Genomic DNA, 19,611 nt, shown 5'->3' with positions numbered 1-19,611 from the left:
GGCAGATCTCCTGCATAGGCCTTTTCCTGACTGCTCCTCCTTGCCCCCAGCTTGGGCAGAACAGACCCTTCCTCTCCTCTACACCCAGGCCACCCCCTGCCTCACCTCATGGTGCCCATGGAGCTTATATCTATGTCCTTACAAGGTGGGATCCTAGAGGGCAGGGGCGATGCCATTTTCACCTATCCCCAGTGGCACAGAGGAGATGCTCAGAAAAGGTTTCATAAATTAATAAAAATAATAATAAATAATGGCAAATATATGGTGCTTGTTGTGAGCCAGACTCTTTTCTAAGCAGTTAACAGATTAATTTAATCTCTATAATCCAATTAGTATCCCTGTTTGTAAGTGAGGAGTGGAAGCATTGGAGGTAAGCCACCTGCCCGAGGACACAGACGTGTTCAGTGATATGGCCTGGGTAGGAACCAATCTTTCTAGAGACTGGGCTTTAACCACTGTGCTGGACCGCCAAGACCAGAGGGAAGTAAAAGAAGTAAAGGATTCCTTTGCTGGTTACCATGTGGAGACACTCCCTTCCCTGGAGCCATTTTTTGGCCCCAAATCCTTTCCAATTCATTTCTACCTCCTCAGGAAAGGTATTTCCAGCTTCACTGGCAGACAACGGGACCAAGCACAGAGAGGTGAAGTGACTAGTCCAGAGCAACACGGCTGGTAAAAGTCATGGACCTGGGACTCAAACCCAGCCCTGTCTGACTCCAAAGCCCAGGTTCCTAGCCTCCGGGCTACCCTGCCTCTACCGAAAGGCTGGCTGCAGTCTTCCTTTCTCCAGGGTCCTCAGGGAAGGAAGAAGATGCAATTCAGGGAAGGCTGTTTATCCAGGACCCAAACTGAAGAGACATCAGAGCATGTGGACTAAGAGGCACAAAAACCTGGGTACATGTTCCAGCAACTCATTCAGCCTCAGTTTCTTCATCTGCAAAATGGGGATGACAAAAGGGCCCCCCCCCCCAGTCCATGTGGTTATTGTGACAGAGAATGGAGGGTGTGGCCCAGGCACGGCAAGGGCAGCGCACACGGGGGTAAGCAGAGCGGCCATCCGCCCACTAGGCCCCCAGGTCCCCCCTGCTAACTCAGCATCTCAGCCCAAGTGCTGGCTCCGCTCAACACCCCCAGGGACCCAGAGAGCCAAGGCCCCAGCCCCCACCTCCCTCTGCAGGACAGTCACTGTCACGCACGAGCTGCCAATCCCTCCCGAGGCCTCTGCCCGCAACACTGGAAGGGAAGATTATCAGCAGAAACACCCGGTGCTTCAGCAGCTCGGCTTAGCAATTTCTGAGAAATCATCCGGGGGAAAAATTGGACTTGGCTGGGTTGACAGACACACTGGCCATGAGGCTTGGGTGCTAAGCGACTTGCACAAGGTCATGGGTAGAGGACAGCACCTTGCCAACGGAGTCTGATAGCAGAGCCGCTGGCTCTAGGTGGAAGATGTTCACTGGGGCTCTTAAGGAAACCCGCCGCGCTGGAACAGCAGGAAAAAGGGTAGATTTCAGAGAGTGGAGAGTGACTGGAAGCCACGGGATTCTGGCTGGAAAATCAAGAAGAGGACTGGAGGAGGGCTGGGAGGGCAGGCTGCGGTGAGTTTTGCAGTGTGAGAAGATGAAGTGCGTGCATTCACAGGGAGATAAAGGAAAATGTGCACAGATAAATTGCTAGTTCTAACTATACTGCCTTCACTGAGGAAGGCAGGCTGCCAAGTGGAGGGTGGGTGGGGAGAGCCCTATCAGCAACAATGAAAGAGCAGGCGGGTGGGACGAGGGGCATTGGGAGCTGATGGTGGTGCCGAGGACCCATGTGGCCACCTGGAGCATGTCAGGGGGGCCATAACAGAGATGGAGGAAGGAAGGAGAAGGTACTTTTCTGTGCTCCTGTGTCCCCCACGATTTGGCAGGGACAGGGACACGTGGTGGTAGAGCCTTGGATACCATTAACCGTAGCCCTATCTCTGAGAATTTCTTCAGCTTGCTAAGTGGTGCTATCAGGCAGAAATATGTTCACAGAATGCAAGTAGTTAGCAATTTTTTAAAAACTTAGATTGGGAGTTGGGAATTTCAGGTAAGGAAAAGTGTATTTGGGAAGATGTGGAAGGAGCCATACAGGGGTGTCTGGGGGTGATGGTGGAGATCACGGCCTGCTGAGAGGAGAGCAGGGTGGGGACAGTGGGCAGGGCCCTGACAACCAGCACCAAGGTGCTGGTAAGTCCCCTGAGCTGCTCCTAAGAGTAGCATCTGGTCTCCCTGCCATCCCAGCCTGGGGTCCCCCCTTACCTGGCTGTCCAGGCCCAGGAAGATGAGCATCATGAAGAACAAGGTGGCCCACAGTGGGGAGAGAGGCATCATGGTGACCGCCTTGGGGTAAGCGATAAAGGCCAGGCCGGGGCCTAGAGAGGAAGGAGAGAGAGAGAGGTGCTGGGTGCAGCTCAGTCCCTCGTTCAAGTGTTATTTTAATCCATCATATATCTAGTGCCTCCTTTGCGCTAGGTGCTATGCCTAATTCTCCCTCAAATCACGTGAATCTCCCAGCCACCCTACGTGGTTTGTACTATTATGATGCCCATGGTGGGAATGAGCCAGTTGAGGCGCGGAGAGGTAAGAAAGGGTCAGGAGGGGTCAGGATTTAAACCCAGACTTCCCTCTGCACAGTCCTGTCTCTATTGTTCGCACTGGGGCAGACATGCGGGTGGTGGCTTCTTAATACAATGCAGATTCTCAGGCCCACCCCAGAGACGCTGATTGGGTCAGTCTAGGGTGAGGCAAGGACCAGGCACCAGGTGATTCCAACACGGGAGCAAGAGTCCAGGCTTGGACGAATGCCGTTCTACCCCAGGCCACCTCTTCCTGTGGTCCCTCCCCTCATTTCCCGGGTCCACACTCACTTATTTTGGCTGCTCCAAAGAGAGAGCTTGGTTAGCATGTCCTGAGGATGAGCTTTATTAATATCAGGGGAGAGATACCTGATGTTCTAGCCCTGTAGCACAGTGGTCAAGGGCACGGGTTCTGCAGTCAGGTGGCCTGGGTTCAAATTCTTGTTCTTTACTGGGATCTCTATCTGTTTCCTCAGCTGAAAAATGGGGATAATAAAGTCCTACCTAATAAAGTGGTTTTGAGAATTCAGTAAGATGATGCAGAATATGGAAAGTACTTAAGGTAAATGTTCAATAAACATTAACTCTGATCATTATTTTTTTTACCTTAATTAAAAGCAACCTTATTAAAGTCTAATTTACCTATAATAAGCACTCATTTTAAGTGCACAGTTCAATGAGTTTTGAAGTATGTATACCCAGATAACTTCATTCAAGATATAGAACATTTCTATTGCCCCCTTGGGCTCCTCTGTAGTCCCTCTCTCCCCATTCCCTGTCTTAGCTCCAGGCAACCATTGATCTGATTTTTTTTCACCTCATACTAGCTTTGCCCATCTTATTTAGGAGTGGAATTGCTGGGTCATATGGTAACATATGTTTAACTTTCTAAGAAATGCCAAACTGATTTCCAAAGTAGCTGTCATTTTACGTTCCTATCAGCAATGTTTGAGGGGTCCAGTGGCTCCACATCTGTGCCAACACTTGATAATATCAGATGTGGTGTTCTCTTCACGTATCTTTGTTGTCCATTCTTAAATCTTTTGCAAAGTCCTTGTTGAGTCTGCCCATTTTTTATTGAATTGTCTCTTTTTTCCTGAGTTGTGGGAATTCTTGATATATTTGGAATACAAATCCATTATCAGAGAAGTATTATTAATATTTTCTCCTAGTCTGCGGCTTGCCTTGTCATTTTCTTAATGGTATCCTGTGAAGAGCAGAAGTTTTAAATTTTCCACTTGTTTGTTGCTAGCATACAAAAAATATAATAGGTTTCTGTTTACTGTCCTTTTATCCTGTGACATTACTAAGTTCACTTAATTTTTGTATGGTTTTCTAAGTGGTCAATCATGCTCATTCATAAATACAGTTTTTATTCTTCCTTTCCAATCTTAATTATTTTTATTTATTTTTCTTGCTTTATTGCACTCTCTAAGAACTCTAGTACCATATGGAATAAAAGCAGAAACAGAATACATCCTTGCTTTGTTTTTGATGTGAGGGTCAAATATTTAATATTCAGTGGCCAGGAGATTAACATTTGTGCAATACTATTGATTAAACTACAGACCTTTTTCATTATCTACCAGTTTTTCTCCTTATGTCCTTTTTTTCTGTCCTAGTATCCAATTCAGGATTCCACACTGCACTTCATCGATGTATTTATTTACTCTCCTCCAATCTGCAACAGTTCCTCAGTCTTGTCTTTCATGACCTTGATATTTTTGATGAGTACTGGTCATTCTTTTGCAGAATGTTCCTCAGTGTGGGTTTGTCTGACGTTTTCTCATTATTAAACAGAAATTATACATGTTTGGGGGGCAAGAACATCATAGAAGTGATGCTGTGTCCTTCTCAGTGCATTATGTTGGGAGGGGTACATGATGTCCACAAACCTTAGTATTGGTGATGCTTACCTTGATCACTTGGTTAAGTTGGTGAATGCCAGTTTTCTCCACTGTAAAGTTACTGTGTTTCTCTTTATAATTGATAAATATCCTGGGTAGGATACTTTGAGATTATGAAAATATCCTGCTTCAAGTAAAACTTATACGCACTGATTTTAGCATCCATTGGTAGATCTTCCTTGCAACAATTATTCCTGTGGTGTTTGCCTCACAGGTTTCTATTTTCTTCATTCCTTCTACACTTTATTAATTAGAATTATTCTGTAAGAAAGAGCTGTCCCTTCACACTCATTTACTTATTCAATTTTTATTTATTTCAGTATGGACTCTTGGGTATTCAGTTTATTCTATGGATCACAATCCACTACTATCATTATTTATTCTGCTATTCAAGTTGTTCTAGGTTTTGCTACTAGGAGCTTCTTCAAGTTGGTTCATATATCCTTTTGACATGCCTTCATCCTTTTTCTCAGCACTTCCTTATTTCTGGCACCACTAAATGTTCCAGCTTCATCATGTCTTGCCCCAGCACTGGAATCAACTGCTTCTTCAAGAAGCCCTGGTTCCTTTCATGGAAAGTGGTGTTCAGAAACCAAGATCTGGTTTCTGGGTATGTTCATGGCTACCAGGGTATCACTCCTTGCAGGCCCTCTCAGCACACAAAGCTAGGAGACCTATGTATGTATATCTACACATACATACACATATATATATTTCTATATCTATCAGGATATATATTAAACCCATGAGTCTATCCTGATACCTCAAATTCTAATACAGCTCATTGTGGCTTCTCCACTTTCCTTATTTGTAACTCCTTTCTCAGTGAAAAATCTGTCTCTAATGATCTATATTGACTTGTTTGTTCAATCCTCACATACACGTACAATAGTTACAGAATTACAAACCCATACCCCTGTACAAACAAAAGAATAGTACAGTAATTTTTGTTTTTAGCCTCATAGTGTACAGTCAAAATACTGTTTCCTGAAATTTACTTAGGTTAGGTCTTTTCTTTCACATTCTCTTCAATGTGGTTACATTATTCATTCATAATACAGTTAGGTTCATTTCTTACTGTTTGTATTCCCTTTTAATTCCACTCACAAAAAGGAACTTTTTATTTTGGGTGCTATGTAAAATATTACTATTACCATGGTTCTCTAAGAGTCAGACTTAATGAAAATATACTAAGAGAAGTATTGTTTCTTTCTCATCCTTACTTAATTCCACCCTTCTTTATATCCCTTGTCCACTCATCCTCTGTAGGTCACCATTGTCTTTATTTTCTAGTTTATCCTTTACATATTTCTTCTGAACAGATGAGCAGACATGCTTTTTTTTTAATATCTCCTTCTTTCTTACACAATGGGTAGGATACTACAGATATTTGCTTTTTTAAACTTACATACACACACACATACATATTTACCATTTAAAAAATACCCTTCAATATCCATTTACTTGATTATTTTTATATTGTGAATTAATGTTGAATTTTTTCAAAGACTTTTTTATATCTATGAAGATAATTTTGTAATTTATTTCATTTGGGCTATCAATATGGTATACAATATTAGTGGATTTCCTAGAATTAAACCAACCTTGCATTATTCCAGGAGTAAATCCAACTTGGACATGGTATATTACCTTCTTAATGTGATTTTGGATTCTAATGTTTCCGATTTGGGTTTGCTATTATTTTATTTACTATTTTTGCATCAGTATGCATGAGTGATGTTTTGTTTCTTTGCCCTATTTGGTGTAGGTATCAGTGTTACACATACTTCATATAAGGAGTTGAGAAGTTTTCCTTCCCTTTCAATGCTCTTCAATAATTTATAGAGCACTGGGACTATCAGATCCTTGAAGGCTTGACAGAATTATTTGAAAAACCATCTAGCCCTAGTGTTGTTTTTGTTTCTTGTTTTGTTTTGTTTTGTTGGTGGGGTAGTTCCTCAATAACTTTGTCTATTGGGTTGTTTAAGCTTTCTAAATCAAATGCGGTTGATTGTGGCAATCCATTTTCCATTTAATCTAAGTTTTCAAATTTATGTATAGAGAAGACTATAAAGCAGTCTCTTCTGATTTTAAAAAAATGTCTTCTGCTTCAATGGTTATTTCTCCTTTAATATTTATTTCATTATTTGTATATTCTCTTTTTTTTCTTGGCAATATGGTAATTTATATACTTTTATTTTTAAAGACCCAGAATTTTAATTTGTTAATTAGATCTACTGTTTCTCTATAATTATTTAATTAATTCCTGCTCTTTATTATTTCTTTCCTCATGCTTTCTTTTGGTTCACTTTGTTGTTGTTTTTCTGAACAGGGGATGTAATTAATTTATTGTCATTGTTTCACTTTTATTGATAAATGTGTTTAGTATAGTTTTCTCATATTGTTAGTTTATTTCTATCTATGTCTCCTTCTACTTCCTGCAGTTTTGCTTCATAAAGGTTATTGCTGTGTTATTTGGCGTATTTATTTTTATGTGTTATATCTTTATTGCGAATTGTAGCTTTTACCATAAAAAAAATGTCCTTTGTAATGCTTCATGCTTTGGGGCTTGAATTCCACTTTGCCTAACATCAGGATTGCTTTCATTGTCTATCCCTTTATTTTTAGTCTTTATGAATCACTTTGTTTTAGGTGTATCTCTTACATATGCTATATATATATGTATGTGTGTCATATTTTGTGAGGCAAATTGAAAATCTTTTTAATAGAGGAGTTAAGCCCATTCACATTTATCAATATGACTGATATTTTGACAAAATATTTTATGGTTATGTGTATTTTAAAATATTTGTTATGTTTCTCTATGAGTTGTATATTCTTTGTCCTTTTATTTGTAAATGTTTTTTGGTATTTAGGAAGGTTTATGTTTTTGTTCTAGTGGTTACCTTTATTTTTACATCTTTTAAAAATGCCCTTAAACCCTTATTTTCTTATTTAAACCTTTACTGCCTGGCTTTCTAGGTTTCCCCACCCCCACCTCTTACCATTTGACACCACTTATGGTCCACACAACAATGAGCTTTTTCTGTTTTCCTCTTGCCTTCTCTCCCCATCTTTTAGTTCAATGATTTCTACACGTTGTTAACAGTACACAGCATATTTCTACATTAGTTCTCTATCCTCTTCCCCACCTTTGCTTTGGTCTTAGACGTATACTTAAATATTTTTAAGTGCTTACCATCAGTCCTTTTTCTGAAGTTTTCCCAGTCATTGCTGGTATGGATGAAGCTCACCCTCTAGTAGATTCCTCCAAAACACTGATGAATGTTCTGTTTAAAATGGTTTTTCTATAGCCTTGACATTTTCTATAGCCTTGATTCACACTTCTTTGTGTGAATTTAAGAAAAAAATGCTGCTTCATAGTTGCCTTTCTTTGTGTGTTGGTTTTGAAAAGTGTGATATCCATCTAATTCTTTTGCCCTTATAAGTTATTTAATCTTTTTCACCTGGAAGCCTTGAGGATTTTATCTTTATCTTTGAAAGCTAGTATCTTTACCAGAATGTCTTGGAGTTGATCAATCTGGATGAATTTTCATTAGTACCTAAGAAGTCCTTCCAATGTATAGATTGGGCTCTTTCTCTGTTTCTGTTTCTTCGATTATAGTTTTAAATATTACTCTGTTTATTGTTTTCTTTTTCTTCTTCAGGGACTCTATAATATGAATATTTTCTTCTTTGCTAGTCTTCTGTTTCTACATTTTTACTTCTTTATGCCATTTTTATTCACTTTCTTATTTTCTTTCCTTTTTAAAATGCCCCTTTATTGTGACTATTCTCCATTGAACACTTTGTAATTTATTCATTTCTAAGATAGCTTGATCTTTCTTTTTTCTCATTTTTCCCCGAGTTCAATCAACTTTCTCCTCATTTATTCCTGTTCTCCCCTTCCCCCATTTGTTAGTTTTAAAATTCCAGGTTCAAGGTGTTTTTTACCCCCCACCTCTCAGATGCTTGTTTGGGTATATTTAATTCTCTCTGGAGTGCTGACTTAAATTTTCCTCTCTTTCATGGTTGATTTCATGGTCATTGGTATGTGGGGAATTTCTATTCCTGTTTTCTGCAGTTTTGTATGGACTTGACTTTTCTCATGTTCATGTTCTTGGGTATTTTTTTGATTCCCAACCTAACAGTGCCCTCTTTTGTCAGTATGGCAAAGTCCAGGTAGTTCTAGCAACGTTTCGTGTTGATGGTGCGGGAAGAGTGATTTCCCCTTCCCACACCCTAATTTTACAGTTCTCTTTTCTTTTGCGGGACTTTATTTTATCTCCTTTTTTTTATTTGGTTTTCTCTTCGCCATCTAACTGTCAAAGGGTACTTCTCCCTTTCTTTTTGCCTTTTTCTTCCCCAGAAGTTCTGTGTTTCAGTGTCTCCTTTAAATTGTCTGTTCCTATAAATGGTCCCTGCTCCTTTAAATCACACATTGAATCCCTTCTCTCTGTTGTCCCTGCTATGGGATCTGTCTAGATCTTTTCCAGCATTTTCAGACTTACATTTAATCTTTCTGGATTTAATCTTTCTGGTGTTTGCTCCAAATCACTTTTAGGTTCCCTTCATCAGCCTCTCTGTCTTCTGTCTTCCCCACAGTTTTTCTCAGTTTACCTGACCAGCTGTGAGGGCATAGGTGGTAGCAGGAGGGATTGTGCACCAGGATTGATAATTTTTCCTTTTGTTAACAGCTATGTGTAGCTTCAACATTTTCTGTCTTCAAGTTATGCAGGGACATGGTTTTGTATAAAAAATATTTTCCCTCCTTGTTCTTTTATTGTTTTGGGAGAAAACTGGGATATAATTAGCTATACAGCTGTCATAGTACTCAGATATTCAGAGGTCTTATTTCCTCTAATTTTTAAAAAGACTCTGTATAAGACTGATATTATTTTTTTCTTAAATGTTTGGTAGAATTCACCAGTGAAACCTTCAGGGCCTCAAGTTTGCTTGGTAGAAACATTTTTGATAATGAATTCAATGTCTTTTAAAAGTATAGAGCTATTCAGTATTTCTATTTCTTCTTGAGTCATTTGAGTAAATTATATTTTTAAAGGGATTTGTCCATGTACATTACCAAATATATTAGCTTGAAGTTGTTCATAATATTTCCTATTCTCATTTTTAATGTCTGTAGAATTTGTAGTCGTACCTCCTCCTTCATTCCTGATATTAGTAATTTGTGTTTTCTCTCATTTTTTTTTCTTGACTAGTCTTGCTAGGGCATTATAAATTTTGTTATCTTTTTTAATACCAAATTTTGGCTTTAGAATTGTATTATGTGTATGTCTTACAAATTTCTTTGTTTCTACTTACTTTGGGTTTACTTTATGCTTCTTTTTTGCAGCTTCTTCAGAGAGAAACTTAATTTTTCTTACTTTAAATCCTTCTTTCTAGTTAGGCATTCAAAGTTACAAATTTCTCTGTAAGTACTTTAAATGCATCCCACAAATTTTGATATGTTGTATTTTCGCTACGCAGTTTGAAATATTTTCTTTGACCCATAGGATATTTAGAAATGTGTTGCTTAATGTATACATACTTGAGGATTTTCTAGATACATTTTTCTTATGGATAATTTAATTCATTGGTAGTCAGAGAATATACTTTGTAATTTCAATCTTTTGAAATTTATTGAGACTTAATTTATGGCCCAATTTATATCCTACCTAGGTGAATGTTTCATGTTCACTTGAAAAGAATTGTACTTTGCAGTTGTTCGGTGCAGTGTTTTATAAATGTCAATTAAGCCAAGTCGGTTGATAGTGTTCAGATCTCTACATCTTTACTAATACTTTGTATAGTTGTTTTAACATTAGTGAGCAAGGAATGTTAAAATCAACTATGGTTGTGGGTTTGTCTATTTTTCGTTTTAGTCTGTCAGCCTTTGCTTCATGTATTTTAAATGTCTGTCATTAGGTAGAAACACATTACAGATTAGATATCTTACAAATGAATTGCTCCTTTATAAACATTATGAAGGGCCTCCCCTGTTATCTCTAGTAATACTCTGACTTGAAGTCTACTCTGTCTAATATTAATATACCAAAACCACTTTTCTTATGCTTGTTGTTTAGAGAGTATATTTTTTCCCTTTGTTTTACACTTTATCTGTGTCTTTAAAGTGTCTCTTTTTAGAAAGCTTAGAGTTGAGTCTTGCTTTTTTACTCAGTCTGATAATCTCTGCCTTTTACTTGGAGTATTTGGTCCATTTGCATTTAATGTAATGATTGATATTGGGGGGTAAGTTCACCATTTCATATTTGTTTTCTTTTTGTCCCTTCTGAATTTTGGGGGGTTTTGTTTGTTTACTCTGTTGTGTTTTTCTTGCCTTCTTTTGGACTAATCAATATTTTTAAATATTCAATAGTATTTCATCTAAGCTTTGTGGCTCTACCTCTTATTATTATTTTCTAAGCCGCTGGGCCAAAAATACACATCCATAACTCATCAAAGTCTACCTAGAGTTAACGAGGTATCACTTAACCCTGCCACCACACATCTGACACTTTCCATTTCTGATGATCATTCTGACATTTTCTGTCTTGAAACAGAATTTAGGACTTAACCACATCAATAATTACAAAATGAAAATAGACAAATACTCCAATTAAAAGACATAGATAATCAAGACTGGATAAAAAAGCAAGACCCAATTATAAGCTGTCTAAAATCTCAACCTCTAGGAGAGGGTACCTGAAAGAAAGAATCACAGAAACAGACCAAGGGACATATGGGTAAGGGCCACAAATTTCAGGGCTGGGATCATAGCATGACAAAATCTGAGCCCTGTGAGGAGTGCACGTTGCCTTCCTGGCTCAGTTTCCAGGTATGCTGGGACATTCCATGGAACATTCTGCCATCTAATTAGGTATTTTCCAAAAATCATTCATCAGAAAGCACGCCCACGTCCTTCTGAGCAAGGTGAGGTGGCTACACATTCACTTGCAACTTGCAATTTCTCCAAATGGCAGAGGCTCCTAAGGAGAATTTTAGCCTGACCCACATTGCCCAAAAGGGGCACAGAGCAGATTTACCTGCTGGGTACCAGTAGCAACACAGGAAGATAAGCCAGAAAAGGCTAGAGCCAGGCTGTACCGCCTATGAGCTGTGTGACCTTGGGCGAACCACTTCAGGCTCTGAGTTACGGGGTCCTCATCTACAATGGGCACAGGAAAGCCTAGGGCTGCTGTTTATGTGAACAGTGCCCTCTGCAGAGTGCAGTGCATATTCTGCACAGCCACAAGTGGAGGCCCTGATAAAGCCCACTTTGCAGAGGTGCTGTGAGCAGTTTTTGAGGTAGAGTGTTAAAAACGACCTCAGAGCCTGACAAGCGAGCAGAGTAAATCAATTATGGTCCATCCATCCAGTGGAATACCATACAGCCATTAAAACTCATGATTGAGACCTCTGTTTACTGAGGCAGAAAGCTCCTCATGCTTTATTGTAAATGGAAAAATGCAGCCTATACCAAGGATAATTTGATCTGGTTTCCATCACCACAAATATGGATATATATGCATGGAAAATCCTGACAGGAGAACCCCAAAGTGTTGTCAGATTTGGAGTGCAGAGTTTTTCCTTTGTTAAGATTTCCACATTTTTCTATCATGAACATGCTTTCAATTTGAAATTAGAAAAAAAAAATCAAAATTTATTTTTTGTTGGCTCCTTTCCTTTCCATCTATGACTCCTCTCTGAATTTCATCTATAAAATTGAAATAATGATAAAAAGAGAAAAAATAGCACTGCAGATATCTTATCCTACTTAGTACCTAAGGCAGGAATTAGGACATTCATTTTATAGAGGAGGAAATGGATTCTTGGAGAGGGCAATATTCCTGTAGAGAAGGTAATGCTCTCTCTTCACAGGGCTGCCCTGTGGTTTCATGCCAAGAAGGAGCATGGATGTTTGGCGAAGTGTCAGGTGCTCACAGTGGGCAGTAGGATGGCATGGTCAAAGCATGGACTCTGGAGCCAGACGGTGTATATTAAATCTCAGCCATGTCCCTTCCGGCCTGTGTAACCTTACATAAGTCATTTCACCTCTCTGAGCCTCAGCTTCCTTATCTATAAAATAGGGGTAGCAAAAGTGCCATGTTGGAGGGCTGAGCTGAGGATCACATGAGACAGTTCCTGCCCAGAGTCAGCACTTGGTGAGTGAGACCTTTGGTCATATTAATATTCTCTAGTCTAGCTCTGGACTCCTGGGTTCAGCAGGGACTATCTCTCTCTCTCTGACATACATTATCCAGAGGAAGGGGGACCCTGAGTGGTCACAGAGCAGAGCTTTGTAATCATGTTCCTGCTCTGATGTCCATGTACCCCACTCTGCCAGCGTGGTGGGTTAGAGGGATGCTTCCCTATCTGTGCACACTACACAAAACAGGACACTGTGGACTAGCATTTTCAACAGAGGCAGTGTGGCTCCCAGGGGTGCCTGGGGGTGGTTGCATTAAATGGGGGCATGACTAGCACTGAGTAGATGGGAGGCCAGAATGGCTAAGCTCCCTGTGCTACTCTCAACAAACGGCTCTACTAAACATTCTTGTAGGTGAAAAACTTTAGACTTAACTGAGGTTAGAATCTGTTTGTCATAATAACACAAACTATTTTCACACTTTTTAAAAAATACACACTGAATTTTCCTAGAATTCAAACACCATGTAAATCAAGGCAAGAGTAATTCAACATTTTGTGCAATCACCTCAGCAACAATAACTCTGCCTGTAGTGTGGTTGAAATAAACACTCGCCAATCTATACTTAAGAATGTCACATTCATTGTGATTCTGCATCTTAGAAGAGGGAAAGGGAGAGAGATTCTCCAAGCAGAGGGAATAGTATGTGCAAAGACCCTGCGGTGGGAGGGAGCAAGTGATGTTGCAAAAGCAGACCACCGCAAAGGGGCAGCATGAGGGTGGGGGAATGATGTGGGTAGAGAAGCTACAAAGGCTGGGCAACACAGGGCCTTGGGGCTCTGCTAAGAATCCAGTACTATGAGAAGCTAAGAAAAGCTTTTCATCAGAGAAGGACATGTTCAGATTTGCATTTTGAAAGAAGCCAGTCTGCACATGGAACCGAAGGGGCAGGAGTGGAGGCTGGGAGGCCAGTGAAAGGTTCCTGCAGTCACATAGGTGAGCAGTGATGGTGGTCTGGGCTGGTGGGGAGATAGCATTGCTGGGGCAAAGTACACGAAGTGGAGTGACGCCCAGGAGGCAGAAGCTATACAACTTGGGGATGTCTTAGATATGGGAGTGAGGAAGTGTCACAGTTTCTCTCCCACGATCCTGGTTTGAGGAGGGATGGTGGGGCCACCTTCTAAGACCTGAACCCAGGAGAAGAATTAGCTGAGGAGGCAGATTGCATTTGCACCATGACCATCAATCACCCAAGGCCTCCCTCGCCTTTGGCAGACTTACCTGACTCTGCCACCTCGGCAATGGGCACCCCCTGCTCGTATGCCATGAAGCCCAGGACTGAGAAGATGGCAAAGCCAGCCACAAAGCTGGTGCCACTGTTGAGGCAACAAAGCATGATGCAGTCCCTGTGGGGAAGCAGCGAGAGGGGCTGAGGTCAGAGTGGGTGAACAGGTACAGTGCTCGAATATTCTATCTGAGCACCACAGCCATCCTGTGGGGCAGGCAGGGCATGGTGGGCAAGGATAGCCCCATTGGCCTGATGAAGCCATTGTGGTTCAGAGAGGTTAGGTGGCTGACCCACGGTCACACAGCTTCTCCTGCCTTTCTAGAAGATAAGGTGGGTCATGGACCAGAAGCATGGAAGAGAGATAGGAAGGAAGAAAGGCTGGCAAGTGAGAAAATGCACAACTAGTGAGAAGATACTTGGAGACAAAGCAACGCTCCTCCAAATCCCTGGCAGGAGAGGAAACCAGGGAAAGCAAGAATGGAGTGACTTCCTGGGAGCTCAAAGCAAGGAGGGCAGGAGAGACCTCTGAGAAATGGCTGCTTCTCAGTCAGGGGAGCATCCATGGACTTCACACTAGAAGCTCTCACCAGCTTCAGGAGGAGACACCCTGTCATGCCAGGCTATTTACTGGAGCAGCACCTCACAGCCCTCGCTGCTCAGTCCCTGTGAGGGAGCGGCCCCTTCCAGGCTGACCACCATAGAGAGGGATTATCGGAGCAGGGACTGTCTCTTGCCCTTGGGAGGGGCTTACCTGCAAAGGAGCACCAGCATAAAGCTGCAACCCAGGAGAAATCAAGAGTGTAAACGATGGGGCTTTGCCAAGACAAAGGCAGAACCCTCAAGTCCTGGCCTCCCCTCCCTCAGGCCCTGCATCCTCACAAGGCCACAGTGGGGAACAGGCCTCTTCAAGGCTTCTCAGCACGCACTTGCTAGTTAGGCTTACGGCACACGTGATGCCCCACCTTAGAGGGAGGCGCTCCTGAGCGGCCTGTCCATCCTCTTGTCTGAGGTAGGACCCTGGAGCATCCCTGTGGTGGCGGCGGGCTGCCTCTGGTCGCACCCCAGCAAGCCTCATCACCTTGTTCCATGGCGCTTTCCCCTGGCTGGCCCGCCGGTCTGTGCTGCTTACAGCAGTAAGAACTTCCTCAGGTGTGTTTGGCCCAAACCTGCCTTCTCTGGTGAGTTTTAGTTCTGCCCTTCCTACCAGCCTGGAGCTCCTTCAGGTTTGGGAGATCTGAAGAGAGTGGCCTTACATCCCCTTTGAGGTTTTTTTTGTGCTCCTTCAGTTAACTGTCCCAGCTCCCTTACCAGGTCCTCATCCTGCTCGTGATCTGTAATACACTCCAGCTTGTCTGGCCCCTCTTCAAATGCCACATCCAGGCCTAAGCGCTAGACTCAAGAACACAGCAGGACTCTCATCTCCTCTTCTCCTGACAGCATACTTTTTGTAATGTAACCAAAGGTTACATTAATGTTGGTGACTGTGACACCCAGTTGCCCTGCAATGACTCTGAGAATCAAGGACATATTGGAGAAGGCATGACCCTGGGGGTCAGGAGACATGGGCCCCACTTCCCCCTGCAATTCTTTTCTCTGGACCTGAGCTCACCATAAGACAAAATGTTTGATAACAGGGTTTCTTGGGCCTTATGACAGATTATTAATTTTCCTGCAAGTAGTCATCTCCCTCTACCTTCTTCCTTGGGGATGAGTATATTTCCCTGCCCCACTGGCTTTGGGCTTAGCCACACAACTTTCTTTGGCCACAGGATACTAGCAGATGTGACACAAACAGAGGCTTGAGATATGCTTTTGTGACCGAACTTGTCCCTTATGCCTTTTGTGATTTGCCAGGAAAGGAACTTCCCCAGGGGAGCTGATGTCCTTGTAGTCTGCACCCCACAATGTACGCACACAGAGCAGACTTGAGCTTGCCTGTACCCTGGAGCCAAGCCCAACCAATTCACAGCCTGCTAGAGAGCTTCCCTAGCTGGCCAGGAGACTTGGGAGCAATAAGAGCAAATGCTTCTCACGTTAAACCACTGAGTTCTTGGGGCTGTTTGTTATCCAGCATTACTGTGGCAGCGAGGGACTGATTACAGGTCTCTTTAAAGAACTCCTCTGGCACTGTACATGAGGGCTGGGCTGGCAGACCTGAAGACTTTATCTGCAAGCCTGATTTCTCTCCTTTTAAAGGGAAATGCAGCTCAGCCCAGGTAAGGGAAGATTTATCCCCAAGGTTGGGGTAAAGTTCTTCCTCATGCCTATTTCCTGACCCTGCCTCATCAAACATTTTGTCTTATGGTGGGAAACAAGGTGGTCCTGGTGAGGAAAGTGCTTTCTCTCTATCTTCTACATTCTGGAATTCTCCTGTATAATCTGAATCTGCAATGTGCCTAGTCCTGTGCTAGGGTTTCTTGAATACTGTGTCACTGAATCTCGAGGCTCAGGGAGGAGAGTCACATACTCAAGGTTTCAGGGGCTTCTATTGGTGAAGTTCAAATGTGCATCCATTTATCTCAGACATTAAAACCCATGCATTTTCCAGGAGCTGCACAAAAACAATGCCCCCTAAGAATTAAGACTTTCAGATCCTGACTTGTGGACAATTATCTATGGGCACCCACGTGGTTGTTGAAAAACAAATATCCCTTATTGCAAAGTCTCCACCTGTCCCCAGAGGTCTCCTGAGTGATTTCCTCACACCACAGGACAGAAGAGCACTGAGCAGACCTGAGGTCCCTTCCAGCCCTTCGTCCCACACCCTGGCCCTCAGAGCACCCACACCTTCAAGCAGAAGGGGCTTAGCAAGCCTGTGTTCTGAAGTGAGGATTTGCCCCCGCCTGGTTTGCTGTATTCCCCCATCCCTCTACTTCTTTCCTGCAGGGCACCTTCTAGGTGAAAAGCTTATGTAACAAGTGCTTTAAAGTTGGCAGGAGCTGAGCTGGGCTTTGAAGACCTCCAGAAGCTATTATGCTGTCAGAAGAGAGGGTACTAATTTACTCTCTCTGAGTTGGGAAGACCTGCTCGCAGAACAATCTGGAAATGGAAATAAAATGGGCCCTTGGATTTTGCAATATCACCTAGGGGATCTGCTTTCTTCTGCCCCTGGGAGGGGGAACACCCTGCCTATTGGGCAGGACAGCAGAAGGGATCTGTGGCGGCCAGCATATTTTACCCACATGCTTGGTGGGGAAGAGAGTCGCCACTGCCCCACAATACCACCTGAAGACAGGGCAGTCTTGGCCAAATTCTTGTCAGCTGCAGTTGCTGGGAAAGAACTGGCCATCCCTGTTAGTGAGGAACAGGGGTGCAGGAACCAGAAAGGCCTGGGTTCAACGCTATGGTCCACCACTGGTCACATGAACATGAGCAAGTGACCTACTCTTGGGCTTCAGTTTCCTCATCTGTATAACAGATGGCTCCTTCCTTGCTTCCTGACACAGCAGTCGACACTGTACTAGGCTTGAGGGATGGTGGGGACCAAGACCCAGCCTGTGTCCTCACGGAACTGACAGCCACGCAGTGACCAAGTGATTTCTGCAGTGCCCTGCATGGAGGGCTCATGCTGAGTGCTGGCTCCTGATGGGGTGACAGCCGTATGCAGACAGCATCCTTCTCTAACATCCCAAGGGGGTCAGGCTCAACCCAGACCAGAGGCCTGCTGTGCTGTTCTCCCTGTCCCGGTGCCTTTTTCTTCCTGTCCATGGTGACTATTTTGTATCGTGGCTGACAGAGTGCTTTGCCTCTCATCCCCCAGACCTGCCTCCGTGTGAATGGCTGGAAGGCAGAAAGGATCTTATGGACAACCTGGCATGGTCAATCACCTCTCTAGCATCCTTCTGTCTAGCCCTACCCAATACCTCTCTGCCCAAGGGCCCCCAGGAACAACAGAACTTGCTGTCCAAAGGCACACTGGATTCCACAATGGCTTTTCCTTAGAGCATGTTGGACCTGCCCACTGTCACTTCCTTGGTGCCTCAGTTTCCCCAACTTACGAACTCTATAGACTGAGGCTGTGCCATTCCTGTGTGTATGTCCTAATGTACAGATTCTGGTGTCTCACACTCAGCAGACACACAATGCACATGGTTTTAGCAAATGGGTTAATAAAGTGATCATGAAGCTAGAGAGATATGCCAGAGTGCTGGGATGGAAACCGGGAGACCTCAGCCTGAGTCCAAGCTCTGCTGTGTGTAGCTGGGGATAATGTGGGAGGAACTTTATCACTGCTAAAAGTTCTTTCAAATGCATGATCTCACTTGAGCCACACAGCAACCAAGTTGTCTGGCTATTAGGTACAAGTCCCCTGAAGAACTACCTACTATGACCAGGCACTGGATTAAGGGGTACAGAGACCTCAGCAAAGAGACCATTGGCCTAGAGCTAGAGCCCAGGGTGCCAATTTCACTTCTACCATGCACTGCTATGCTAGGTGACCTTGGGTGGGTTCTTGGCCCTCACAGTAGGTCTCAGCCTCACAGTAGAAATCAGGCTACAGGCATGAGAGGCCAGGCAGCCAGGGTGAGACAACCTCGGGGTTAACCCCCCAACCTGGGCACTTCCCTTCCCAGTGCTGGGTGTGGCCACATGCAGGAGGCCAGGGAGGAAGGCTGAGGGGCAAGATGGGGCACTGGCCACTCCAGATAGGACAGGAGAGGACCCTACAATCAAGTGAGAAGGGGAAGGAAGCAGGTTTCTGAACAGAAGGCAAAAGGACAAAGCCCTCACTGTCAGAAGACCGGGTTCAAGTCCCAGTTTTGACATTAATAGCTATGTGACCATGGGCAAGTCACTTATCTGCCCTGGGATGGACGCCTGAATAAGATTCCTGGAGTGGATTCGCTTTCAGCCTGCAACGCTCTCTGATCACATTCATTATTTTCCTAGCTCCTCGGGTGGCCCACTCTTTGACCCTTGGGCAGGGAGAGGCTAAGAAACAAGCCATCTGTCTCGTCCTGGCTCTACGCGACAGGAAGACAAACGTGAACTGGCCTGGTAGCACGGAGGCGTTTGGTGGAGAGCTGGTAGGGTTGTGAAACGCTCACCTGTAGCAGTTGTTGTTATAATTGTTATAACTTCCCAGAGCAGTCAGACAACCCAGGCAGATGGCATAGGAGAAAAAGATCTGCGTCCCAGCATCTACCCAGACCTGCGGGAAGGCACAAAGAAGTCAGCATGAAAAGAAGTCAGACGAGGGGTGGCCCCATTCTCGGAAATCCCCCACCCACACCTTACCTTCCAAAAAGTCTAAAATCAATAATCAAACTTCCTAATCTTCTCAGGAAAGTGTTTTAGGAGTTCTATTATTGGGGACTGCTTCATTAAATATAAATGTCCTTAATTCCAGAATTTTCTAGAGGTTATGGATAACAGTTCACTGAACAGCAAGAATTTGGATGTTTAGGTCCCTGCTCCAGCTACATGACCTTGGAAAAGCTACTTAACCTCTCTGAGGCTTAGTCTCCTCATCTGCAAACTGGGGAATGAACTTCCGTCTCAGGACTATTAAGAGGATTCAGGTAATATGGAATGGAAGCTCCTGGGACCCAGCTCATAAGCTAAGTCATATTTAAGCCAAAATGAGTGACTGCTTATCTTTGTGATTAAGAATACCATGAGTAAACTGTCATAGGATTCTGCCCCTGGGAAAATATCTGCATAG

The 19,611-nt window shown here is 43.2% G+C and overlaps 1 protein-coding gene across 1 annotated transcript in view; it reads right to left on the bottom strand.

Moving 5' to 3' along the window:
* Positions 1-19,611, bottom strand: part of SLC6A11 (solute carrier family 6 member 11) — a 126,857-nt gene that overhangs the window by 12,978 nt on the left and 94,268 nt on the right. The window contains exons 7-9 of the mRNA XM_032411932.1: positions 18,995-19,098; positions 13,940-14,064; positions 2,289-2,401 (exon numbers count right to left, since the gene is read on the bottom strand). Of these exons, the coding sequence (XP_032267823.1) occupies positions 2,289-2,401; positions 13,940-14,064; positions 18,995-19,098 (342 nt within the window). The remainder of the gene's footprint in view (positions 1-2,288; positions 2,402-13,939; positions 14,065-18,994; positions 19,099-19,611) is intronic.

Source organism: Phoca vitulina, unplaced genomic scaffold, assembly GCF_004348235.1.
Source record: "Phoca vitulina isolate PV1807 unplaced genomic scaffold, GSC_HSeal_1.0 scaffold13, whole genome shotgun sequence".
Classification (NCBI taxonomy): domain Eukaryota; kingdom Metazoa; phylum Chordata; class Mammalia; order Carnivora; family Phocidae; genus Phoca; species Phoca vitulina.
The sequence above is the reverse complement of the archived record's forward strand: the minus strand, read 5'-3'. Positions and strand labels throughout refer to the sequence as shown.